The sequence below is a fragment of the Orbicella faveolata genome, unplaced genomic scaffold (genome assembly GCF_042242905.1).
Source record: "Orbicella faveolata isolate gen_17 unplaced genomic scaffold, um_ofav_v1 contig_46, whole genome shotgun sequence".
NCBI classification, from domain to species: domain Eukaryota; kingdom Metazoa; phylum Cnidaria; class Anthozoa; order Scleractinia; family Merulinidae; genus Orbicella; species Orbicella faveolata.
The window spans coordinates 653,546-680,771 of record NW_028301576.1 but is presented as its reverse complement, the minus strand read 5'-3'; the positions used below and the strand labels follow the sequence as shown (position 1 = coordinate 680,771).

At 37.9% G+C, this 27,226-nt stretch overlaps 2 protein-coding genes across 2 annotated transcripts; both read right to left on the bottom strand.

Annotated features, from left to right (window-relative positions):
* Positions 1 to 78: 78 nt before the first annotated feature.
* Positions 79 to 6,533, bottom strand: LOC110051645 (DNA sliding clamp PCNA-like). The gene is made up of 7 exons (XM_089277872.1): positions 6,465 to 6,533; positions 4,024 to 4,388; positions 2,719 to 2,786; positions 1,843 to 2,037; positions 1,081 to 1,149; positions 613 to 704; positions 79 to 450 (listed from the first exon to the last, which is right to left on the bottom strand). The coding sequence occupies exons 2-7, from the start codon at positions 4,340 to 4,342 to the stop codon at positions 393 to 395; spliced, it is 801 nt and encodes a 266-aa protein (XP_089133998.1). The 5' UTR covers positions 4,343 to 4,388; positions 6,465 to 6,533; the 3' UTR covers positions 79 to 392.
* Positions 6,534 to 12,676: 6,143 nt separating this feature from the next.
* Positions 12,677 to 27,192, bottom strand: LOC110051712 (outer mitochondrial transmembrane helix translocase-like). Its single transcript, XM_089277871.1, has 13 exons — positions 26,967 to 27,192; positions 22,977 to 23,018; positions 22,236 to 22,343; positions 21,659 to 21,728; positions 21,303 to 21,371; positions 20,322 to 20,410; positions 19,642 to 19,684; positions 18,385 to 18,465; positions 17,512 to 17,627; positions 16,682 to 16,732; positions 15,308 to 15,383; positions 14,688 to 14,748; positions 12,677 to 13,817 (listed from the first exon to the last, which is right to left on the bottom strand). The coding sequence occupies exons 1-13, from the start codon at positions 27,102 to 27,104 to the stop codon at positions 13,703 to 13,705; spliced, it is 1,059 nt and encodes a 352-aa protein (XP_089133997.1). The 5' UTR covers positions 27,105 to 27,192; the 3' UTR covers positions 12,677 to 13,702.
* Positions 27,193 to 27,226: the final 34 nt, after the last annotated feature.

Genomic DNA, 27,226 nt, shown 5'->3' with positions numbered 1-27,226 from the left:
TGTTCATTAGGTTTTTAAGCATATGGCACAGAACCACCCCTTCATCTTTGGCAGACCAAACAAGACCTCAACATGTCATAAGTTTAACTTGTTTGTCTTTATTTGAAGCATGAGCAAGAAATTGCAAGACACTATACAACCTTTTCCTGTTAAAACATGTGGCATCTATCAGTTCAAGATGCCTCAAGATTATAAAGCACTTCTGATAAATATCTGGTGTCATAATTTGCTTTTATCTGATGGAAATCTCCTTGCAGTAAACAATCACAATAAGCCATTTAATGTTAAAGTCATTCTGAAAGCTTGCTTTGGGTTTATTTATCTATGTACACCTTGACAATAGTAAAAGAATTTGAATCTAATCAGATTATGATACGCATGATCCATGACTCCTAGTCTTCATTTGCTGTCATTGCCTCGTCTTCATCAATCTTAGGAGCGAGGTAGTATCTAGTGGAGATCAACAGTTGGTTAGAGGTGTTCTTTGTTTTTTTTTAACATGACATTAAATCAGTCTGACAAATCGAACAAACCCAGAAAATATCCATCCCTACCCAGTGGCACTTGGAAATTCTAAAGAGGTGGGGAAAACATGTTTTTCAGAAGACTTACTTTAAGTTTCCTATTTCACCAATACGGTAATCAAGGACCAGTGGGACGTCATCTTTCAGTGACATGGTCACAGTGGTGGATAATGGAGAGGCCTGGACAATAGAAAAAGTCTGTCAATCACAGAGTGTTTAACCAAGTTGCTACTGATGGAGTTAAAACCCTGAAGCTGGTCTCTACAGACTCTAAACAAATAATCTTCCTAGCTATTCTGGATACTCAAGACCAAGGTTTGATCATGTCTGATATCGTTAATAATAACCAATACACTTTGTATCGTGAATGATCTCACCTAAGTAAGAAACAAGTACAGGAACAGCCCCTTTGTTTGCACTCTAGGCAATACAGCGCTCAGGTGTTTCCATATATTTTAGTAGCATATCCCCTCTTGCGATCTGCAGGTTTCACGCTATCAAATCCATATCTTCATAGTAAATTCATATCTCAAGTTATAGGTCTGTATAAAATTACCTTCGTGAAAAAGTTAAGATATCTGAGTGCAAATGTAAGTTCCACCGGTTCATTGAGTTCAATTGAAATCTGAAGTGAGAAAAAATGTAATAAACGTTAACTGCTTCAGTTCATAGCTGTATCACCAACACAGTAAATTAATCAAGGAGATCACAATGCTGTACGAGGAAAATCAATGGCTAAATAATGGAATGGTCCAAGCTGTAACTACGATTTACTAGCCCAAAAGTTATTCTCACTAGCCTTCAAAAAATTCATCTCATACAGTTCTTCTGTAATTTGCATTTACTCAAACACATTCCCAAGAAACTTCACCTACTCTTCAGGCAAGTGCAAGACAGAATCCACTAGCCCCACTGCCAAATAATATCAGAAGACCCAGGCTGTCGGACACAACTTTCTCTGCATGTGTTTAAAACTGATTGACCCTGTGGTAGAGTCTAATGGTATGTTTATTTTATGTTGCAAGAATGTTCCGTGACTTGCGATGTTCAATTAATGACTGTTAGTATAGAACTTGTTTTGTGATTCATATATGTATCATTATCGTTAGTGTTATACCAAGTGGTGTTCTCACAAGCACATTTAAATTTTTGACATACATTGTACAAAGTCTCTTCCAAATAAACCCTAACAATTTTGAAATGCAACCCTCCCTGGCACCAAAAACAAGCTCACAAAAAAGCCTTAAAAAGAAGCCTTGAAGTTATTAGTACAGTTACATGTAGTTGAAAATAAGGATGACTAAAACAGAATTCAGACCTGTTCCTCTTCTTTGTCAACACTGGAACTTTGTTTAAGGAGGACATTTCCATCACCAAGGTCTCCACTGGCTGAGAACTTCACACCTTCCTTTGTGCAGTGGATTTTTACTGAGTCACCAATCTGAGTCAGGTCACGGCATATTCTCTGGAACTCTGATGAGGGCATTGTCACAACAGCATCATACTCTTGGTCCTAAACATAGAAAAAGTAATTCGTATAGTGTGATCTTCCGGGTGAGGGTAGTTCTGAAAAGAACTGTTGTTGGACAATCACACTATAAGAACTACTGATACTATTGGGTTCAAACCATTTACTATATGAAAAGTAAAATAGCAACTGATCATTATGAGGATGCATCTTGCAATTCCAAGTTCAAGCTTTGAAGAAAAAACTTCATTATGTTGATGTCACTAGTTACATCATGCTAAATGAATGAACCAATGTTTTTAGGGGGAAGGGGTATGAAGGGGGCATGTACACGAACATGTACAGGGTTGTCAGCATTCTGTTGGAGTAAGAGACATTTTGCCATCATTTCCTAAAGAATCAGACATATGGGCCTGTTGAGTAGTCAACTGAGACTGGGAAGATGGTGATTTCCACTGCCAGCTGGTTACTGTTAATTATCCCTGGCATGTAAAACTACAAGTACAAACAAATCTATGACATTTCCTACTAAAAATCAATACTCTGACTTTGACAAATATATATACACTTTCTTTCATATTTCTTTATCAAACTGTCTAAGGAAGTGGAATTAGATGCTAAGTTACTGGTAAATTGCTCTACTGGAGGGGATAAATTAGCACTTTATAACGATTTTAAAAAATTCTGCCCTGCAATGCTAGGTGTACAACAGCCAGCTCTACTCACTGGTATTCCTAAATGCTCACTGTCAATATCCATTAGTTTCATGTTGTATTCACAGACTCTATCTTGGTCTGAGAAAAAAGAAACAAACAAACAAAAAATTAATCAACCATGCTCTAAGGAGGCATGGTAGTGTATTGGTAATTAGACTGTTCAGGAGTCATTATTAACATTAAATTTTTTCATTAACCAATTGTTGGTTTTCACAGGCAGGCAAACTTCTTTATAAGAAAACCTTTCCTCCAGATGGTCAAACTAAGAAGACAAAATCACCCTCACCTCTAGTCAATTTGCCTGATGAAACACAATGTTTCATATTCTGGAGTACAAAACCTTACCGTCACAGTGCCAGTGAATTTGACATTAGGGAGGTTAAGTAACTATGACAATGTTGAGGACAATGTCGATTAAAAAAATTAACTTCTATTTTGCCTACGAATTTGGTGACACTCTGAAGTCATTTAATTTGTTTCTCTCTGTCAAAACTATCAGGAATTTGAATCTGGGACAAAGTAATAAATCTGTAATAAAAATAATTCATTTTAGCCATCGTGGTTCCAATCTCCACACAACGCAGAATCTGGTTATCTAGCATTGTTGTTTTGCAGAGGACAGCAAAAAAATGTACCATGATATATAACGCACATGCACAGCTACTGATCTGCTCATTAAACCTTTTGTTTGGCGATGTTACCGTTGCTGTTGTGGTTTTCTTAAACTCCCTACTATAAGGGGGGGGGGGGGGGGGACGGGGGGCGGAGGTAGCCTACATTATGTGAGTATTTTATCCCAGGGGGGGCTACCAGTATTCGTAGCCATTTCGCGCTATGTAAACCAGGATAAGTTCTGGCAGCGTGGACCACATTGGCTTATATAAAGAATCAACTTCTTAGCAGGAAAACATTACATATCCTGTGGTAATGGTGAGCAATACTTGACTCATTAGCTCAATGGATTATAATAGTCTTCCCTAGATACCTAGGGGTATGCTAGCAAAATGTATATCATAGGTTTATAGCTCCACACCACCTCCCTCAGTTACCTTGGTGGTTAATGAAATAGAAATTGCTCTGGAAATGTAAATGGCCATGGCAAGAAAGAGAATCTAAATCATCTTTCCCCTACATGTACTTTGATCAGTGCAATAACTGAAGGTTGTCATAAAAATCCACTTCTACCTTTTATACACACCTACTGTGGAAAGACTGAGGAAATAGTCTGATCCAAGCACACAGCACAAAAACAATTCCGAAGTTATAAAGCCTTAAATGTCCACTAAACAGTCAAAGAACGCAAAGCAATACTTACTTGGGCTTTCAAAGACAAACGACACTGTATCACCAGAATCTTCAGCTCTGATTGTGATGCTGTCATCATTGCTTGCACATTTAAGAATTTTTGACAGCGTACTGGTGTCCATGCCAAGAGTAATGTTCCTATCACACCTGTAAGGCTCAAAGCCATCAGCACTCATTGACAGTGACACTAAACTGACGTGACTACTATCCATGGCTTGCACAGTTAAACCATTACTTCCGCAATCCCAGTTAGCATTAGGCACCAAGTCTTTGATGGCTTCAAGAACCTTTTTGAGTACATTTCCTTGTGGAAGTCTTGCTTCAAACATTTTGAGAATAGAAGTGAACGTGTGGCAGATCAAATTGAGGAACAGTCTGAAATAAAGCAGTTTGTGCACTTAATAAAAGGTATACTATAATACATAGGTAATAGATTACATGCAATTAAACCCATACTACTTCATTTTCCCAAGGTTTAAGGTGGCCGAACACAGTTTTCAAGAGCCTATGCCTAATTCACCATTACTTTTAAGCTATTTATGCTTTGGTGCCCGTTTTTTGCAAGAGTCAAGGTTAACCACAGAAAAGTTTATTCTCGCATTTTGGCTTAGGTGTGTGCTGTTGCCATGGCAATGGGGCTGGTTAAAAACAAGGCTTAAAAAATGGTTTTTGTTTATTTAAAAAAAATCCAGTCGTTAGACTTTTTTCATTTTTTGCCCACTACGAATTGACATTAAATCCCTTCTGTCAACACTGTTCTAATAAAATTTTGACATAGGCGATTTTCGTAATTCGCTGTTAATCGTTTTCACCGCAAGTTCTGTATTATTAAAAATTCCCTATGTCAAAGTTCAGATTTTTAGCGATAGATCATTCACGTGGTTTCTGAACTATTTTTTTGCCAAATTTCTTTAAATTCTAACGACTGGATCGTCAGAAATCCGCAAGTTTCTGCAAAAGCAATCGGTCTCAATTTTTCGAGCAACTGCACATGCGCTGCATTTAACTGGATTCTTTCGGTAACAAAGAGAAAGCTGAGAATTGCTGGGTTCTTTGCGTCGTTACCTTTTCCAACATCTTTGTAATAAAAGACTGAAGCCATCAATAGACTGCGTTCAATAATAGAGAAAAATAGCACAGATAGTGCGGGTGTTGAGTAAAGAAAATGATCGCTCTATTGACGGCATGTTTGTTTTTGCAATCCTTGTGCGCACGCTCAATTGCAACAGCAAAAGCGCGCGGGAAAACTGTGTTCAGCCACCTTAATTGCAGTACCTTGTTCTTGAATCATTTATTTATCTCTTAACTCCTTTATCTTCCAAAACTTAGAATTTGTACCCTTTCAAGAGAGGTTGTTTTGAATTTTGTGCAAAATGACACATTGTGGAGATTAGTGCCTGTGTTTTGGAGGAAATGGATATGCTGTATTTACTTTAAATTTTCTTTCTGATAATTCTTGTCTTCAGATTTCTGTTAACCACCAAAGTTTGTGAAAGAAAAAAAGTCCTGTGAAAATATTACTCTTTTACTTGTACAATATCAGGCAACGAATTGTTACAAATATGACTTTAAGTTTCACGTAGCTACATGACTGAAGTACGAACTTTACTGACTTAACTTGACTGAAGTATTAACTTAAAGTTAGGTGTACGTTTATGGAAACTATCTTAAGGAGAATGTTGAGATTCAAGTCGAGGGTAACTACATGAAAGTCTTGCTCTCGATCGAGCCTGCTGCGACAACATTTGACAGTAAAATATTGCGAACAAGCAAAAATGATGGAGCAGAAAGAATCGATCGCTGAGAAATTAACTGACTTTACGATTGAACTTGATCGTAGAAGTATCTTTGAGGTCTCGCGAAGTTCAAATGAAATGGCGGGAAAGCCAACAATTCATTCCCGCGCTAAATGCTCAGTACTCTATAATGTTGAACGAACACAACTTATTTAAGATCTTGGGGAGCCTAAGATTACAGTTTTCATAATGTCATCAGGATTTGATCCCTTGTGACGCTAAAAGCGAACGTTTCAGGCAAAAATATCGAAATCTTCTATCGACTCGTGAAGAAGCACGCTCTTATATATAGCATTGGATCATTGGAGCTTTTCGAATAATTTCCTTCAAATTTCCCACCAAATGAACATATGTCATCTTATTTCGTCTTCCTTACACTTCAAAACAATACGAGATTCGAAAATTTGAACGATCGCAGCAAATAATCGAAAGTGAAGCGACGATTTCTTCGTGCAGAACCAAAATGGCCGCACGGAGCAGACATCACAACCTTCGAACTCAAGGCCTAATTGAATCAAATTTGAACTTAGATCGATCGCTTATTGCAAAATAATTGAAGAGTATCTTAAAGGAATTGATTCCGAGACGTCTTATTGCAATATTTCTTAAAATCTGGAGTCGAAGAACACAAATTTCAACCACACAAGGAACTTACCTTAACACTCGACGAAGGAAGACGAATTATGAATTACGCGCCAAGATTCAAGAGGATAAAAAGTGCGGGAAATTCAGTTAACAACTGCTGATTGGCTGAGCTGTCCACGTGATCTGTCACGAGGTGTTTTTAGCGGGAAGTACCAAGTCGGCAAAGAATAACGGGAAGTCGGGCAAGTTCAAACTTGCAACGTAAAAGGTTTAACGCATTTTTCTACTGAATGCATTAATATTTTAATTGTCAGCGTTTTAGGCTATTTTGAAGGCTTATTCGATTACAGCTTTTATCCAACGCAGTTAGCGCTACCATCGATAAAGTAACTATGGCCATGGATTTTATGCAGTTTCGGGTACTTCTAAAAAGTTAGTTCAAATTGTATATTTTGCATGATTGCACGACTGTTTTGTAGTGTACTGACTGAACTGTCACTTTTTGTAAAACCCAGTATTTGCAAACATTTATCTACCTGGTATATTTTCAGACTTTTTGTGATCCATTAAAAAATAACGGGTAGCTCAAGGATATATAACACGTGTACCATACTCAACCTCGGGCACAGTTTTTCCCAATACGGACAGACTAAGGCCGGCTATGGCAAGCCGTTTGTAGCAAAATTAAATCCTTGCAATATATGTTTAATCCTTTAAATAACGGTTTTATTTAAAGATAGAAAAAGGCATTCAATCCAATGGTAAATAAAATTTTTGGTTCAATTCAATCTTTTAATTTTCATGATTCAATCCAATACCTGGAATATTGATTCAATCCAATACCTAAAATATTGATTCAATCCAATACCTAAAATATTGATTCAATCCAATACCTGGAATATTGATTCAATCCAATACCTAAAATATTGATTCAATCCAATACCTGGAATATTGATTCAGTCCAATACCTCGAATATTGGTGTAATCCAATACCTGAAATATTGATTCAATCCAATACCTGAAATATTGATTCAATCCAATACCTCAAATATTGATTCAATCCAATACCTCAAATATTGATGCAATCTTCCTGGGCCGAGCGCGGCCAACAGGAACGAGAGTAACTGAGCACTAGAGAGCACTGAAAACATGGCGGGCGAAGGAGAACTAGAGTTAGAAGTTGAGTTTCCTAAGTTTCTTGCAGACATCTTGGATAAAACGGAAATAATTTTTGAGAACTTTGACTCAGAAGTTGGAATCATGGAAGACCATTTCTTAAAATTCCTGTTGAGGTGCTCGAGGAACTTTGAGGACTAGGATTCATCTGGACAACGATAACAAAGATGATTGGAGTTTGGAGATGGACAATTCACAGAAGATTGACAGAGTATGGCTGAGAAGATATGAGGGGTTTCAACAACTTACCTGATAAGGAACCGAAATCATTCAAGAGTATGGATATAATTTCATTGCAGGTTTCTTTAAGTCCATTGGGTTACGGGTTCAACGGAGAAGAATAAGAGAAAGGTTAGCAAAATTAGATCCCCAAAATACTGTCTTGAGATGGGGTGCGTAAATTCGCTTTGGCATCTGGATGGACATCACTCTCTGATCCGATGGAAAATATTAATTCGGCTGTATAGACGGATTTTCTCGGAGAATAATGTTTTTGAAATGTAGTGCCAGCAATAAAGCAGAAACAGTTCTTGAATTCTTTCTGGATGCCGTTAAGAGAGACGGAGAATTTTGGCCTTCGAGAATACGAGTAGATCATGGTGTTGAAAACGTTGATGTGTGCGATACAATGGAGCAGGTTAGAAGAGAGGAGAGGGGCAGCTTCACTGCAGGGCCATCAACACAACCAACGAATTGAAAGATTGTGGAGGGATGTTTCCGTTGTGCTTCCCACTTGTACTTTTACACTTTTTGTAGTATGGAATTGTCAGGCATCCTGGACACTGATAATTCAGTGCATCTTTCCACCTTACACTTAGTTTTTCAACCAAGGATAAACCTTGCTCTTTGCCAGTTCACTGAAGCTTTCAACCACCAAAATGTAAGAACAGAAAAAAAAACTGGTTGCCATACCAAATGTGGCTTAATCATATGATGCAGCCTGAAAACCCCGTTTCAAATGGAAAGTCATATGATTTTGAATACTATGGTGATGATCCTGATGGTCCAACTCCATTGGACAGTGATAACAATGTTGTAGTTGAAGAAATTGACCTGGGACAACATGATTCATTGCAGTCATTTGTATTGGAAAGGCTAGATCCCTTAAGATAATCAAGTCAAATGGGAGTAGACATCTTCCAAAAGGCTCTAGAACTAGTGACAGTTAAACTTGGGCAACTGACAATTGCATAATACTACATGTGTGTGGGCTGGGTAAAGGAGATTATGGCCCTTAAAGTATTTTGGCAACTCAATTCACAACAGAAAACCTCACCCTGTATCAAGTAAATTATTTTCTCATCTTCCTTTTCATTGATATACAAAACTCAGAAACTGCTTGAATTACAGAATGCCTAACTTCTAGCAACACAACTAAACTGAAGAGAAATCAGGGCATTTGATAACTGCCATGTGCACTACTCTGCCTTGTAGATTTTTCAGGTGCTTATCAAAACAGATGTTAAAATGTGGCAAGGTTAATTTGTTATCTTATTTTCAAAAGTACCCAGGAGACAAGACTAACCTCTTGGTGCACTGGTGTAATGGCTACTAACAGGACTCATGTCACTAGCCAAAACTAACTTTGCACCAGCCAGCCTTTTTCATACACAGCTTCACTGACTTTTTTATAAGAGTGGTCAATCTTGGACATTTCTTGTTGCATCTAAAATGTTAATAATAATCACTAAGAAAATTTCACTCCCACAAACACGAATCCTGTTTTTCTTCAATATGCTTATGTTCAATCTCTGATGTATTTTTATCAGTGTTGCCATTTTCTTTTATCTCCCTTTAATAGTTAAATATTTATCATATGCTTATTAAGGCAATTATTTCCATGAAATTCACTCATAGTTTCCCTGTTTTCATTAGTTTCTATTCTCTTCAGTTTTACTTTGTCAGGATAATTCTCAATTTTGTCTTCATCCAGTAGACCAGTACTCCATTCCATCATGATTGTCACAATGGCTAGTGAAAGTGCAAAATCTACTATTCAAAACTGAAATGTGTGGCTAGTTGGCAGTAGTGTTAGCCTTGAGCCCTGGGTACCTGATAATATTCACAACAAATTGGTGCCATGTTTGTCATAGAATATCAAGGAAAACATCGTTTTTAGGAAAGAAGTACCACATGTGGGTTAAATAATGCAAAACATGAGACAACAACATTGAAAAACTTAAAACACATCCAAAATGTTCAATGATTGCTGTCTTGTAAAATGTAAAGGTTCTTATTTCAAAAATAACTTAAAGCCAGGTTTACACAAGCAGTTTTTGTGAGAAACATGTTTGACTGTGCACACGGCACAGCAAAAATTTTGTTTACAGTTCAAAGTTTAGTGTGCCAGTAATGATTGGACAGCAGAAATATGCACAATACCAAAGACCAATGTGGTAGCAAAATTTGCCACAGTTTATGTTATTTGCCACAAAAAGCTAGCACACACAGCTTTTAATAAACAAATATGTTTGTCTCATAAAAATTGGTTAACTTACATCTACAAAAGCGGCAGTAATAGAATCTAAATTTTCCGTGTCCCTTGTGTCTCGGTTGTAGCAACGTCTCATTTACCTAAGCAGACTAATGGTTTGATCAAGAACTTCGGCGTGCGCTTCTGCAACTTCTGAGTCAAAATTCTCAAAAATTATTTCCGTTTTATCCAAGATGTCTGCAAAAAACTTAGGAAACTCAACTTCTAAATCTAGTTCTCCTTCGCCCGCCATGTTTTCAGTGCTCTCTAGTGCTCAGTTACTCTCGTTCCTGTTGGCCGCGCTCGGCCCAGGAAGATTGCATCAATATTTGAGGTATTGGATTGAATCAATATTTCAGGTATTGGATTACACCAATATTCGAGGTATTGGATTGAATCAATATTCCAGGTATTGGATTGAATCAATATTCCAGGTATTGGATTGAATCGTGAAAATTAAAAGATTGAATTGAACCAAAAATTTTATTTACCATTGGATTGAATGCCTTTTTCTATCTTTAAATAAAACCGTTATTTAAAGGATTAAACATATATTGCAAGGATTAAATTTTGCTACAAACGGCTTGCCATAGCCGGCAAATAACGTGTTTATTTATTTTTTTTCTCTACAGTATTGATTTAAAAGCAACTTTTGTGTTGAAATTTAATTCAAGTTGTTCAGTTCAAATCTGGCGGCGTTATTTCGGGCACAAGCCATACTGATCGATACTGTTTGCTTAGCGTGGGCATTTTGTGACACGTCCGGCTGCAACGCGGTATACCGGCGGTTTAGGCTGTTTGCGGCGAAGGCTATTCATGTTTGCTCGTAATCCATAGATGTTTGACTGGCGTTTAATGTTTACATTTTACGTTGTTTTGAGCTCGAAAAGCTGCCAAAGTTGGACATTTCGGGGCGGTCCGTATTTGGGTCCGATGGGAAAATCAGGATCGCCGGAGCGCGCGCGATTAGCCAATCAGGATTCCGGACCGCTGAGAAGTTTCACTGTGTTTGTTTGTTTGATTGTTTGTTTGTTTGTTTGTTTGTTTTTTTCTTTTTTTTTTCTTTTTTTTGCAATATTTGCCATTTAGCAAAATCGCAGGGTTTTTGTCGCAGTTTGTATCATCTAAATCTGAAGAAGGCTGGCCTGGCCAGCCGAAATATTTTGTTTTAAATATATAGCGTTGTATCAGCCTTACTGTATGTAGTCTTTGATTTCTCAGCGTTTTACTCTTCAAGTTATTAGATCTCCTGTGAGATCCAACATTCAATCAAGCAGGATCTTCGTGTACGGCTTTGCAGTTTATTTACACGCCGTTTTCTCGACCGACCTGGAACAAAACTTGTCTTACGGTTGTTTTCCCTTGCTCACAAGTCGAGCTGCTTTAAAAACCGAGCGCAAGAAAGCGAGAACTAGTTACACTCTGTAGGCAGTGAGTGAGCGAAGTTGACGTTTCGCGCGATAGCCCTTCGCCGGGGGGGACTCCCATATAATAAGGATAGGGGAGGGCTCGTCGCACCTCAAGTAAGGGTTAAAAAAGTGGTTTGGGTGTCTCTTGGGAAGTTCAGCCTCAAACGGTCAGCGGCAGTTTATGACAGGACATCATGGTCTCTTGCAGGAGATATGGTGTTTTTTTTAGAATTGGTACCTTAAGGGGTGAAAAAATTTCAAGCCACGCCCACAAAACAGTACCTGGGTATCTCTTAGGGGGGGTTCTTTTCAAAATTTCCGACAAGCACCCCCGTCCTATTTATTTGGGAGTCTTCTCCCTAGGGCCCTTCGAAAGAGCAAAGTGGGTGATTGTGGGTTGTATGTCCGAAGTACGCTATCGGAGGACGGAGGAAGCATGACAACAGAAAATGCATGGATTGATTAATTAAATCAAAAGATGATCAAGATCAGAGTCTCTTTGTTAAAAACGTTCACCGATAGGCACCAAGTTGAAAGATAAATTTCTGTTCTTATGCTTTACAACTTTCAGTGTTGCCTTGACGGAGAAGTACCTAAAACAAAGATTCAATCAAAATTGTTTAATATATCGCATGCGGCCCACATGGCTACTTCGAGCGGGCAGCATTGCAAAATCTATGACATGAGGTTAGCAGTGGACTGTCATCTGCAACCTCGTTCCCAGGCTCTCTCTCCCCTGCCTCCTTAGCCTGGAAACGAGGTTTTGTTATCTGCGAATGTTGACCGACAACTACCGAAATTCCAGCAAATTCTATATTTATCTGTAATAAATGTGCTATGTTTATAGCAAATCACTCCATGACTCCAGTTAATTTTGTTTCCCTCGAATCTCAATGTAACCCCTAGCTTCCCCCAACCCCGCCTCTGGAAACTTTTACTGTCTCTATTGCGCTCCAGTACAAGTTATTATTTTATATTTTAAAACAATCATGTTTTTCCAAGAATGGCCGGGGAATTAAAAATGTTTGAAGACAGGTTAAGAGGCGTCTTGGTCGTAAAGGCTCAAAATGTCGGCTTCACTCACCCTCTCAGCTGCAACTTGTTCGCCAATTCTTCTACCTTTGTTGATTTCCGACTGATTCATTGTATTATAACTGCGTTGGTTTTTACCATAAGCGGTGCATATCGCTCTAACTGGACATGAATAAGGACCCACGCCTCAACTTCTACAACTTTCATTTTATTTGCCAACCCTATATACGCATCACCAATCTCGACGCTAGGTCTACTAATCTCTACCCTACCCTTGGGAGGGTACAGATTGCTTGCGCTATGTACTGATACAGAGGCATCAGGTAGAAGTATAGAAGTATACATAAATTTAAACATAGTGAGCAATTATTTTATCATTTTTGTCCGTGAACAGTGTTCACGCTAGTTTGACCGCGCTTCTCCCTTCAAAACACAACCCTGAGCTTCCTGAAATTTATTCGTTAAATGAAGTACGCAAGTCAAAGTAAAGAACAAATCAAAGTATTTATCTCGAATAGTAGCTAAAAAAATCATGGAATAATATTGTTTTGAAATGCCAAATTTGAGACCAGCCTTCGCTGCCTAGTCACTTTCTTAATTTCAGAAAAACTGTATTTATTTCTTCTTTATTTATCACTACGCAAAAGTGCATTTTTGTTGAACCATTCGTCTTTTTAACTATTTTAATAAAGCAAACATTTTCACTTCTAATTAAATTTGACATGCTATCTTCATTTCTCATGGTTAACAATGGCTACAAGACTGTCAAAAACGACCAATCACAGAAGACTTCAGTCTTCCTACAACCGAGCAGAAGTGCAGTGATTACATCGGGTGAGTTCTACTTCATCCTAACCGTTTGACAACTGTTACAAGATTGTGCTATTATAAAAAGGTAACACAACAGCTGAACATGTAGCCATAAATTTGGAGAGTGGTTCTCTCTGAAGAGCTGCATTTGACCTTGTTCACCCCACAGCTGCTACAATATCGTAATTTCTGACTGGCTAGCTGTCAAAATGTCGGCTTCAGTAATTTCTGACTGGTCGAAAAAACATCAACACGACGGTTAGTAGCAATAATTCTGGATGCAGTTATCTCTGAAGAGATGAATTTGACCTTGTTTGTCCAACAGCTGCTACAAGATCCTGCATTTTGATAGGTCGAATATGTATTTAGGATGTAACTCAACAGTTTTAGCAATACACATGGCTGTATTCATGTCTTGAGAGTTGGACTTGATCCTGAAAGTGATCGCTCAACAGCTTTTACAAGGTCGTTCATTGTGATTGCTCGAAGTTCTGTTTTAACATTTTCATCTGGTGTGTTGTTCCTGTTCCAGGAGATAAAATAGCAGTTAATCTCTTGTGGAAAAAGTAGAGTCTATGTCTTCAAATTTCAAGCCTAAGTGGCTTACTGGGCAAAGCTTAACACTGGTTTCACTGGCATTAGTCAACTGGGGGTATTTGTACTCCCCCTCCCCTCCCCTCCCCTCCCCATGAATGGGATGCCAATCCATCATGTTTAATTCTTCTAATCAGACCACTGTGTACCAAAACTCTAGTTATACTAAAAGTTCTGAAAGTAACAACCCTCGTTGCTTTTGGATTTACCACTCCTTCTCTTCTCTAACTTTGGGGTTTGCAAATGTTTGGGTGGAGGGGTTACTTTCAAGGCTAAAACAGGTACCGTATTTCAGATGACCCATCTTCCAATAAAACAAAAATATTTTGTAAATATGAGCAGAACTGAAAAGGATACAAATTGTTAAAATAACATATATTACTCAAAACAGGTTTATTCACTGCCTTTCATCTAGGTATGTTGCTTAACTTATGCTTACAGGGTAGTAACAACCAGCCATAGGAAACACGAGTCACAACCTGGGCTAGACAACTTTAAATGGCGCATTAATTCAAACACACATAACCAGGCTTTTAGCCTGGATTTGAACAGTGGGCGTCCAAAATGTGCCATAAGGTCTGATCAAAGGATTTTCTTGAAAAAGTGGCTGTCCACAGGACACCTCGACACCCATCTGGCTAAAAGCGTGCACATAACTTATGTGTACATCTTGGGCCCCCAGATGCATTGCGTTTTGAACTCTTCAAAGTCATAGGCATTGGACAATGTCAGTTAAGTTAACAGTTAACAAATGACATTGTCAAACAGTAAAAAGTAACACAAAATAAACACAACTTACAACTGGGAGTTGCTTCTGTTTTTCACATAATCTCTTACACAACACATAGCTGCTACACGACCTAAGTTAAAGAAAAAGCAAGATTATAACATTATTTTATCATACATATCAAGAACTTCAGGAGGAAGATTCTAAAATCATCACGGGTAAGTACTCAACTGAGGCAGCTGTAAAAAGAAAGCCTGATAAATTCAGGCCTGAATGGGATTTCTGCGATACTGGTTCATCAACCTGGCTAAGTTATGTTTATCTCTCAAGTCTTTACATTACTTTGATTGCATTCATCACTGAACTAACTGTAGATGTAGCACTAGGAAACTAGCAGCATGAGCTATTATTTCACGATTGTTTGAAGGTGATAATGGTCATTACTTATGTGCAATCAGACATCACGCATTGCTTATCAAAGTTCTGTACATAAATATTACAAATATACCAAAAAAGCCAACACTGACCTCAACCACAACAAACTACCTCTTTCTTCTTCAAAAAAGTTCAGAATTACTTTCTTGCTAAATCTAGATTTTTTTAACTGCTTGTTACTTTCTACAGACTCTTGTATTCCCTATAGCGCAGCGCTCAAATACAAGACTCACAAGTTCCATAATTAATTTACTTACAGATCTCCTTTAGGCCACTGCCAGAAAATCCTTCAGTTCTTTGTGCTAATTCATCTAGATCAACGTCTTCTTCAAGCTACATGTAAACGCAAAACATCATGCTTAAATGTGTAACCTAGAGTAAGTGCAAATAATGTGCAATGTCTTGGGTATAAAAATGAACAGTGTTTTTACTGTAAGTGGTATTCTACAATCTAAACTGAGGAAATTTGCCTTGTCCAGGGGCGTAGCCAGGAATTTTCAAAGGGGGGGGGGGGAGGTCACACTGTGTCAAAGTGAGGGTACTCACCAGATTGTCATGCTGTTTTTGCCACCTGTTGGTTGTTTGCTTTAAAAAGGTTTACTAAAGGGGGGTTACAGGCACCCCAGGACCCCCCTAGCTACGCCCCTGTTGTCATTAAACATTGGATTACAACGAGCTGTATTATTCCAGATCAAGAAATGGGTTTACAGAATGCAAGAGATTTTGCAGTCAGACCCTACTACCATCACCATTGGGCAGGGGCCATAAGACTTAGAAAATGACTGACTAAGAATCCCAAAAAGAATTGTTCATAAAACTAACTGGTTGCTCCTTAAGTGAGGTTCCACAGTATCAAGAAAGTATCCCCTGTGTTTTCTCCAAAGCATTTTTTTATCACATACATACATGTGCATTTCTCTATAGATGTACTGCACAGCAACAAAGAGATGATCTTTTGAAGATCTACAAGTTATATTTGTGCACTTTGTGAACTGTTTCTAATTAGCATTCTGTCAAATCTGCTTTGATCAAGACAAGGATCACTAAAGCTGTGTTCACACTAGGTGAAACATGATTAGTCTGATCACGAATGAAACATGTCTCACTAAGAAAAGTGTTCACATCAGATAGTGCATTGCACAAATCATGGTTGAAACATGATTATTCTGAGCATGATTAAAAAAAACCTTGCGAGGTAGATTCAATCATGATCAGACCAAACATGTTCAAAATGGCGGATGGATGAGGAGAGGAGGTGAGTGCCCAAAAGAACCAAAATTGGGGCTATTATGAGGCCAAATGTCTAGTTGAAATATTGGACAATGAAGAAATACAATGGCAATTATCGGCAATGGTAGAAAGCAGAATATTTGGGAGAACATTGTTGCAAAACTTAATGAAGTGTAAAAAATTTATGTGAGTACCATGAAACAGCATGAATTATACAACCATGCATGAAACGTGTTTGAAACCGACATCTGAAATGACCAATGCAATAACAAACATGTTTAGGTGAAACAAGTTTACTCTAATCATGTTTCGGCTTTAATGTGAACACAGCTTAAGATGATCACTTTGTTTGAGGAGAAACTACACATGAGCACAAGTTTCCAAGTTACTACGTTTGTTACCTTTTCTTTTTTGAGAATAATACTCAAGATCTCTTTTCGCTGATCTGGGCCCTGATGAAGAGACTTAAAATTCAATCTCCAAATTTTGACTGTAGTGATTATGAAGCCTACTACAATGGAATCTAAGTGTTATGATAGAGTTGCCAGTGGTCAAAGGAAAGTCCAGGTAACTCCACTTTATGCCCAGGATTGAACGCAAGTATTGTTTAATAAGTACTTCATATTTGGCAGGGTTATTTGACATTTTCATATCGCTTCGTATTTGACAGAATTGTGTGTGTTTTGCTGACTTTTTACTATTGAGGACACTTTGTGATGCTTATCATAAGGAATTTGAATCTCATTGGTGTTCAATCCTAGACATATCTGGGTAACTCATAACAATAGCTGATTTTTCTTGCACTGTCTTCTTTATCACCATTAACATCACATGTTCCAAACCAAAACACTGTAAGTTGTAGAATTTTGTTACATATTTGTAAATTAAGACAGTATCTATCCTAAGCTGGGCTGTCATTCTGGGCCATAACCCATAACACTTGTAAAGGCTGAGTGTGTTTGATGGGTCCTTGATGTTGCAGGGATCAATATCACTGGGTGTTCCAGGAGAAAAGGCTGACAAAAATACTTAATAAACACTCTCAATTTTGTCATTGACATAACTAATCACTTGGTTGTAAGAGCTTGTGTCCTAAGATATAAGAACTACAACCACACTCAGTGTGATTACCAGTCTGGTAATTTCAAATCACAAAAAAACAATTTTTAAAATAAATCACCCAATAACAGCGTACTTACTAACCTCAATCATTCTTATTTTCACTACTTACTGGTAATCCAACATGAAACGTACATGGCATTCTTCTACAGATGGCTCTATCAACATCTTGAGGCCGGTTAGTTGCACCCATAACAACAACCTGACAGGAAGCATCAGTCATCAGCCCTGTAAAACAATCAACAGTCATCAAAACATCATCAACACAATGTCCATACAGTCTCAGAGGAAATTTTTATCTCTTGTAGTATTTGTGCGCAAGGAATCGACACAGCTCAATCACTAGCCATTCAGGAGTTTTCAAGGGAGGGTGGGGTGAGCTGATATGTCGGGGTTGCAGAATCAGTGGGGCATGTCCCCACAGTGTGGCAATTTGAGAATTGGAACCTAGACGAAAACTGTTACACTAGAAATACTAGCAATGTAGTTATACTGGGGTACCTGTCCAGAGTGTTTGCCTTTATTTCTGCCATAATCTTCACAATCTTTTACAATTTTTTTTGTTTTAAAGGGTGTTGGCTTGCCACCCAATCCACCCCATCAAATCTGTTCCTGCAATCATTAAATACCTACATGTAGCAAAATTGTGCCATCAAACTTGGCATGTGTAAGTGTGCATCATAATCCAATGCGAAACACTCATGGAGAGAGTAAAGCTAACTTAGCTACATCATTTCCTTTTGCAATGTTGTAAACAATTTATTGAATCATACTTTTAGCTGTGTATCATTGAGTCATGATGCACCTGGGAAGTTTTGAGAGAAACTGAAGTGAAAGAGTTCCATTATGGTACAGATGATAGCCTAATGATCAGTGGATAGACTCTGAATTTCATAAATATTTTTTGTTAGTCATCTTTCATATACTGCACAACAAGCAATGTGCACAAAGTAAGGAGCAGTTTTTTCTGTAACAATCTGCTTACCATCCCAAAGACTCATAAACTGTGCCTTCATCATTGCTGTGGCTTCGTGATCAGCCTTGTCACGTATTCTAAGAAAAGAGTCTAAAAAACAAAAAAACAAAAATAGCTTGCAAGTTGACCAAGAGGACAATACATGATAATACCTGTGGGTTACCTTCTACAAGATCAGGAAGTTGTGTAAATGCACATACATACACTGCACATGTAGTGTCTAATGTACTGCTTGAATGCATATATATAGCATGCAGTGAAGGTCATGTTTCTCTAGCTCTTAGAGATAGTTCTTAGAGACTGTATAAAACTATAAATTATTTGACATTTAAATACAATATTTGTTAATATATGGGAAAAAGTCCCATTGCTAATTCTTTGATCCTGAAATTTTGAAATGAGCTTGATAAATATGATAATAGAAACAGTAGCCTCCATTCAGCGTGAAATATGCTCAGATATTTCTCCGCGGACATTATCAGTTCCGAGAAGCAAGCAGCTTTCTGAGAGCATAGCTAGACGAAAACTGTGAGCATTGAGGAACAGATGATGTGCAAGGACAAATATCCAAGCTTATAATCCATCAAATATTTTCGCTCATGCCTGCTAGGTCTAAACACGTCACATAACCAAATATTCCTCAGCTCAAACTGGGGAATATCCGAGAATATTCCCCAATTTTCAAAACTTTCAAAATGTCTGCGGACAAATATCCGAGCGTGTTTTCATGTCAAATGGAGGCTTTCGTTTATATATTTTCGTGCCAAATGGAGGCAGTTGTGTTTATTGTCCTTCAAATATTTTCTGCAACACACACGGTTTTGAAAACTGAGGAATATCACTCGGATATTCCCCCTTTTTAGCCGGGGGATATTCACTCACGTGACGGGTTTAGACCAATAAATTATCACACACGAGCAAAAATATTTTATGAATTATAATGTGCCATATTGTCTGTGGTAAATTTTACTTTAAGACTTAGTCTTCTTTTACTTGGGAACTGAAAAATACCAAGAAAGCAATTTTAAATGCCAACTTCATTTGTGGGTCATAATGATAATTATTATTTTGTTTACAAGTAATCCTTTTACTCACAATTCTTACCCAGTTGACTAACTTTACTGATTTAGTTATACTGAGCCTTTCCCCATCCCAGAGCTTACTTGGAACCGAACTGACTAACCCTGTGTAAGCTAGTATATGCAAGTTACATGACGTACTAAAACAACTACAAACTGATTATCTACTGTAGGTCAAATCACTCACCTATCTCATCAATAAATATGATACATGGTTGAAGTTTTCTGGCCTGAATAATAAAGTAAAGAAAAAAAACTCATTACTAAGAGTCTCAAAGGAACAATCATTTTGTAATAATTGCATACACAAATCTTTCACCATGGGTCATTACTTTGGTGCCCTGGTGAGATTTGTGTGGCTCAGTGACCTTGTGAACTACGCCGGGTGGGACTTCGGTCTGTGGTACTGTAGGTTCAACCTTTCTGGTTTGGTCAAAGGGTAGAGTCCAGACTAAGAATGACCCTCTCATTCCTCCAGTAGTAGGTTGGGCATGGGACCAATCACCCCCTCTTGTAAAACTAACAGATTACAGAAACCTTAATTTCTCGACTCAATTAGTGTTATTTCAGGAGTTGTATAACGACTTGCCAAACTTCAGAAGATGAAGCACATACTCTAATTAAGTCACTTGCTAACCCCAAGAAGACGCTCTGCATAGGAAACTGGACTGTCAGGACAATGTGCAGTGTGGGACAGACTGCACATGTGGTTAAAGAGATGAGAAAATATAGCTTGGACATGTTGGCCATTAGTAAATGCAGATGGTATGGTTCCAGATGGCTTAAGAAAAAGGCCGTTTTTCCTTTGTAGGAAAAAGGACCTGATGATGATGGTGACATTTACAAATCAGATATAGTTATCCTCACCAGTGAAAACACTGCTGCAGCAAGCTTTTGGGATTCACCATACCATTTGTCAGTTAAAGATGAAACTTGAAGGTTAATGAAACGGCAACCTAAAGAACACAAAACACACCAATAATGTAACCCTGATGTGAACATAATGTACATGTTCAGGTGCAAATATTTTTATGTATTTGTCTTCATTCATTTTGTGTAATAAGCAAGTTATAAAGACATAGAGTAGATCATTGGGATTTTTTTGACACATTACAAGGTCACTTTTTGACACTCTCTACACTCAGTTCTTGTTTGTTTTGTTCATTTATCTGCTTTGTGGATGTAGTTTCAATGTAAGTATATTTTTTTACATAACAGTCCTAAGAAAATACGCACGCTGATTGGTTGAAAATCGTGTTTCTATAACTCGATGGAAACACAGAACTGGCACAAGCTGTTGACACAATGATGGCACGAGTAAAGAGAATTTACACTTTGATAATTAAAGTTAACAAGCTGTTTTCCTTTTTTTCGTCGCAGTGTTTTCTAAAAGAAATAGAAAACATGTTCTCCGTGTTTCTATCGAGTTATAGAAACACTCTTAAAAGTTTGGGAGAACTCGAAAAAGCTGTGGAAACACTCCCCTGCGACTCGTGTTCCCACAACATTTCTCATTCTCCCCAAACTTCCACTTGTGTTTCTATAGCTCAATAGAAACATGGTACATGTTTTCTATTTCTTAAATAATTCACCAGTTTTAGACACTGTGAATACAGACTGTACTGGAGAATTTCTTACTGCTTTCTGCTTCATGTTTAATTTGTTTAATTTTTGTTTACAAAAACATTGTAGGTCAAGATTGATTGAAGCATACAGTCTGACATGTATATTGAGATCATGTTAACAACACAACAATCATCAGTATGATTACATGTACCGGTAATTGCCAATGTTACCCACAATTACAGAATTTAAAATATTAAAAGAAACCACACAAAATGATCCCACCTGCTTCTTTTGCTGTGGCCTTAGCAATCATTGTTTTTCCACACCCTGGAGGACCATATAATAAAACTCCTATAGAAAAAGAATTAAATTGCCATCAACATTTACAGTGTCACTTCCAAACTTTTCTGACCACTACTGAACGAGCAGAGTTCATAGTAATCTTGGGTTAAACAGAGTCAACTGACACTACTAAATGTAAGGTTACTAGGATATGCCTGCAACAGAACTTCAAATGCTCAACATACTTGCTGCAATATGCAGGGTCATCATGCAATGCTAAACACACTAAAAATGGCTGCAAATGAGGCTACTCCTAGTACATGTAATGTTCATGAAATAGATTATGTCCCTCTAACCTTTAGGAGGACTAAGAAGGGATGAGTTTTTGAAAATATCCTTTTGCTGTATTGGTAAAATTACTGTCTCCTACGAAAAAAAATAAACAAATAGCCAATAGTCAATATTCAATTGTCAAATATTAATTACATGCATGCTACGGTTAGGTATCACAAACTCAAACCACCTGAACCCATCAAGACGTACAAATCCACTGTAGGAAAAAAGATGGCTGCTGTACATTTTACCACAAGACCTTGTGAACCTAACATAGCCTACAAGGCACAAAGAAAGCCAAATTTTTACAGTATTTGTCCCTGTACTAAGGACATTGTGTTGCCTAGGTTTGAAGATTTTCTAACTCTTCTGTACGTTTTTACGAATGTTGTTAAGGTTTTGTGTGCTAAGAACGATGGGTAAAGTACCAGTCATCTTTTTTCATACGGAGGATTGCTGTTCTATGACTAGGACAACAATTCCAAACTATCAGCAACACTAGCAGAGAAGGTACAGGACTATACAATATAGTGAGTTTAAACATACCTTTTTAATTTTGTTTTCAACTTTGCATCTGGGTATTTTTAGGTTCATCCTTACCTTAATTTCATCAATTACTTCTCTGAGTCCTCCGATGTCCTTCCAGCTGATTGGCAAAGTTAAAGGATCTACTATGTCTGTTGCAACAGTCAGTTCATATTCACTTAACTGCAACACAAAAAATATGGCTACTGAGGAACATAGCCAAATTTTGCTGTGAAAATTACCCATTGAGATTGGCTGAAAGAGGTACAATTTATTATTAACTGCATTATGTGGCACGTGTATGTTCAACATTTCATCATGTGTCTGATGTTTGCAAGTGACTACTTGTAAGTTACCACATGGGCTTGGTACTTGTGGTAGTTGCTTGTGGGAGGTTCAATTATACTTTACGCATGATGTCGGTTAGCATCTGTCAAGTTGAACAAGTCCCATGGAATTTGCATGCGATAAGTTGCAACATTATAAACATTCCATTGCATGGAATGTGTTCATTGTATTAATTAATCATTAATTGTATTAATTAACTATTAGTAATCAATAAATTTTACACTCTAGGGTTGTCATTGATTCACCTGTAGCCTTGATCCTCACACCAGTCCCATAACAAATTTGTTACGTTACGGGTGAATTGTATCAAGCAAAGGCAAGTTCACCTGTACTTGTAATAACAAGGACCCATCAAGCATGCTCAGCCACAGGTGCCACAGGTAACAGACCTTATTGACAGTCCTAGAGACTTCTAGGATTAAAGTACTAGTCCATTCAATCATCTTTTAGTGATACAGGTTATTTTACCTTAACTCCTTCAATACCAATTTTCTTTAGCAGCTTCTGAGCCTATATAGCATACAAATGAATAAGGTAAGAACTTAATTAAGGGACACCTTATGTTTGATTTGTTTTTTATCTGTCCCCAATTACAGTCGAACCTTCCATAAGCGACCACCCAAAATGTCAAGCCTAGGTGGCCACCTATGGGAGGTGGTCGCTTACAAAAGCTTCGACAATAATGGGTCAAAATTTTTCCTCTTTTGAATGTGGTAACTGCCGAGACTTAACCCATGCAACAATGCTGATGCAATGTTTTATTCATGTAAAAGTCAATTTCGAGAATAAAATTCTGTTTCTCCCATTGAAAAATTTCTGTTTCTCGCACTAGCCAGAAATATAATGTTACAACACCTTATCTATTTTTCGCTCCATTATCTGTCAAGTGGTCACTTACAGGAGATAAAAGACAAAGACAAATTTCAAACTTATAACTCTCAAAGTGGTCGCAGTCGCTTATGAGAAGTGGTCGCTTACAAGAGGTTCCACATATAGTGATTTGACTTGGAAACTTTTAGTATTTTTGAAAACTGGTCACCAAGGAGAGGTGGTCGCTTACGAGAGATGGCCGCAACCGGAGGTTCAACTGTAGTGCTTAAAAATATAACAGTGGTAGTCAATTAGTGCTGTTGGCGCTAAAACAACCAGACACTTGAAGTAAAGAATATGTAGGTATAGAAACCAGTTCCTGGTCACATTGGCTGTGGCCGCACTATTAAAGAGAATTCACTAGGTTTATTTTTCAGAAACCTGGTTGAAATTAATAAACAACTTAACTTGGTTAAAGGTTGGATATGAGATGGTAAATAGCCAACGAGGCCCATAGGGCCAAGTTGGCTATAACCAATCTCATATCCAACAAGCGCGAATGGAATAATTGTTTTATTAAATTCGGTGCTTTTGTATTCTTGGAAATATAGCTTAATTTTATTGGATTTTAATTTTACAAAACGACCGGAAGTCGATGTGACAAAAACAACAACAAGTGGGAAATCACATGACATGTGCGCCATTTGTAAAATTAGTTGAATGAAAAATTTGAAAGCAAAGCAAGCGAATCTGCTGAATGAAATTACAATCACATAGAATTCAAGGATGCCACGGAAAACTTTGATCACAATGTGACACAAATGTTGTGCCAAAATTATTCTCGACAAGACCCCTTTCAGGATTCCCTTGCTTTGAAAGCCTTGGCATTTTGAGCTGTATGTGTGGAGCTCATTGTTGGCCAGATTTAGAGTCAAGGACAGAAACTATCTTAGCGTCAGATTCATCTTCAGAATCTCCGAGGCCACCCTGGTGGTTTTTCGTGGCTGGTAAAGAACCGGGCTTACTTCAGTTCAGCTCAAAACACTCAACTCCTTGAGGTGTTTTTCGCAAGGACAGAATTGTTGGCGCTAGCTGTCGTTGATTCTCTCGTCGTCGTTGGCCAAAAAAGAGACTGAGACAAAACTAGGTCGTCCTCTGTAGCTGTGCGGGATTTTTGCTCTTGGCCGATCCGAGCTTGCTCAGTCGAACAGTTTCCTCAGCTGCTCATTGGAAACTGGTTTCTTATGGACTACGCCAGCAATTGTGCCTGTTTTCCTGTGGCCTTTTACAAATGCATATGCTCTAATAATTTATTTGCCTGGTCAGAGATAATGGAAAACGGTTTGTTGTGCGGCGGCGTGCAAAGGAAATGATCAACCGGTGGCTCTAATGGATTTAATCAATGAACTTTTGCAATACGTGTCATCTTTCTTCCTCGCAGACGAGTAACAACACTTTTGACCTTTCTTATATTGGTTTCGAAAATTTGGTGCCACCAGGACTAGCAAGCCATTCTGTTAAGGTAAACATTGTTTTTGTCACATAATCTTCATGAATGCATAAAATCTTGCCGGTCATATTTTAATTTTACAACTTTAAGGGAAACTTAACGTATACGTACCATTACATAATCTTATCTCAAACTTTGTGGCTTTTTTGTTGTTTCTGGGACGGCATTGTCCATAATTTCCTGTATTTCCTGTGTAGATAGCTCACCGAATGTACTTTTTTTCATCCATTTTTTTTGTCGATGAAACTTCGCTTCACGTGAAAAAGCTCATGCCGAGCGACATTTGCCGCTTTCATTTCCATATAAGGTCAAATGCAGGTATAGTGGCTGGTAACTGAGATCCAGTGAACCAATCAGAAAGCTAGAATTGCATTATCCGAGGCTGAGAATTTAATAAAATGAAATAACAGGGTTATATTTCATGAGCGGCTGGAGTGAAATAGGTTTTGAAGTGGGTTAAATCATTTGACGTAATGAGCTAATCCAGCAAATGGCAGACTTCGAGGACCATGTTCTTATATTCTCAATTCTTTTTCTTTGTTTTCATTTCCTTTCTCTCCACTGACGGCTAAGGCAGTTCCTCTTTATAAAGCTTTCTGCTCAGGCCATGTTTCCAGCCTGAAATTTCCTTGCCAAGTTGATTGATTTACGAAAGGTGACACGTATTGAGAAGAACACTGGTAACCCACTTGAGTAATATAACTGTTGCTAGAATTGTTATAAATGTTGTTACCAGACACCATATTCAGATGCTTATGCATGTGTATTTACCGTGGCCAACAATATTTCACATGCAGACTGCTATGATTAACACATTTCACAAAAAAGCGAATGCATAGCGCTGATCAGACTGCTGATAAGAGACCACTAACCTGGGTTAAACCACGCAGAAAGGTAGTTAAAAACTAACCTAACCAATTAATTTCCATGGTAATCGTTAACCAAGGTTTAGTTCAAGAAACAGCCAAAATTAGTGGCCGCATCACGATGTTTCAATAACCCAGTTAACCGTAATTGATTAATTAGAATTAGAAAACACTCCTAAGAAAATATGCACGCTGATTGGTTGAAAATCATGTTTCTATAACTCGATGGAAACACAGAACTAGCACAAGCTGTTGACATAATGATGGTGCGAGCAAAGAGAATTTACACTTTGATAATCAAAGTCAACAAGCTGTTTTCCTTTTTTTCATCACGGTGTTTTCTAAAAGAAATAGAAAACATGTTCTCTGTGTTTCTGTTGAGTTATAGAAACACTCGTGAAAGTTTGGGAGAACTCAAAAAAGCTGTGGAAACAATTGCCTGCGGCTCGTGTTCCCACAGCATTTCTTGTTTTCCCAAACTTCCACTCGTGTTTCTATTAAGCAATTAGACTATGAGCTCGAGATTTCTATCATGTGATAACTGACGAGGGCACAGCCCGAGTCAACTATCATGCATAGAAATCAAGAGCGAATAATCTTATTGTTTTAGTATAAATCTACTATTTGTTCAAAACTTCATCTAAATCCTCTTCACAGACACTTCGAAAATGCCAAGAAGGGGTTGTTGTTTTGTTAAAAAGCGCACACTGCTACGCTACTCACTGATCTAACACAGAATAGATAGTGGGTAGCATAGCCAATCAGAGAACGGCATTCGTGATAGAATGCTAGTAGATTTATACTAAAACTCAATAGAAACACAGTACATGTTTTCTATTTCTTAAATGTTGATTTTGCCGTCGTGAACCTTGTACATGTGCTATGCAATTTGAAACTGGAATTTATGTAGAGACTTTTCAAAACCAAACATGGAGGTTTGTACATGTCTAGGAGATGCGACCATGGAGGTTGCATGTATTGTATGAATGCCCCTAGTCAAATGTTTTCAAATCGCAATTTTGAAAGGTCTTTACATTGCTGTTCGCATTTCAACACGTGTCGTGTCAGTCAATGTCATGTTGATAACATGACATTGACTGATCAGCCTCAATGCTACTGTTTCAGCATGTCACAAGATGGAATTCTACCCTCACAGGGTTTCAGATAGATCGTTCGTAGAAGCGTTGAGATGTATGTTAATAAAAGGTCCGGTATTGTTAAATTTCCCCTGTCTTTGGATCAACTTGTGAAAATGGCTACCGGCGTACCGACCTGTTGCTTTGCAGCCAAACGGCTCTTTTTGGTGGGATCCATGGCATCGACCAACCATTTTACACCATAATACGTCACAGCACCAAGAATGACAGCCTGTAGTACCGTAGCTATGTACTTAGCTCTATTATCTGGCATACTAAACTAAAAAAAAATTGTGAAACAACAATAATCTGAAAACGCTTTCGTTAGCAATATTCCGTGGCGAGACAAATTGAGCCCATTAATGCGGGTTCTTTCGAAAGAGCATGCGCGTACTC

What these genes read in the sequence shown, in the direction of transcription:
- LOC110051712 (XM_089277871.1), bottom strand. Translation starts at nt 27,104, where the DNA reads ATGCCAGATAATAGAGCTAAGTACATAGCTACGGTACTACAGGCTGTC. An exon ending in CCTTCTTAGTCCTCCTAAAG is followed by an intron (nt 21,372 to 21,658) that starts GTTAGAGGGACA and finishes CTTTTTCTATAG; the next exon opens with GAGTTTTATTATATGGTCCT. An exon ending in CAGTGGCCTAAAGGAGATCT is followed by an intron (nt 14,749 to 15,307) that starts GTAAGTAAATTA and finishes TCTTTAACTTAG; the next exon opens with GTCGTGTAGCAGCTATGTGT.
- LOC110051645 (XM_089277872.1), bottom strand. Translation starts at nt 4,342, where the DNA reads ATGTTTGAAGCAAGACTTCCACAAGGAAATGTACTCAAAAAGGTTCTT. An exon ending in GTTTGTCTTTGAAAGCCCAA is followed by an intron (nt 2,787 to 4,023) that starts GTAAGTATTGCT and finishes CTTTTTTCTCAG; the next exon opens with ACCAAGATAGAGTCTGTGAA. An exon ending in GTGAGCATTTAGGAATACCA is followed by an intron (nt 2,038 to 2,718) that starts GTGAGTAGAGCT and finishes TTCTATGTTTAG; the next exon opens with GACCAAGAGTATGATGCTGT.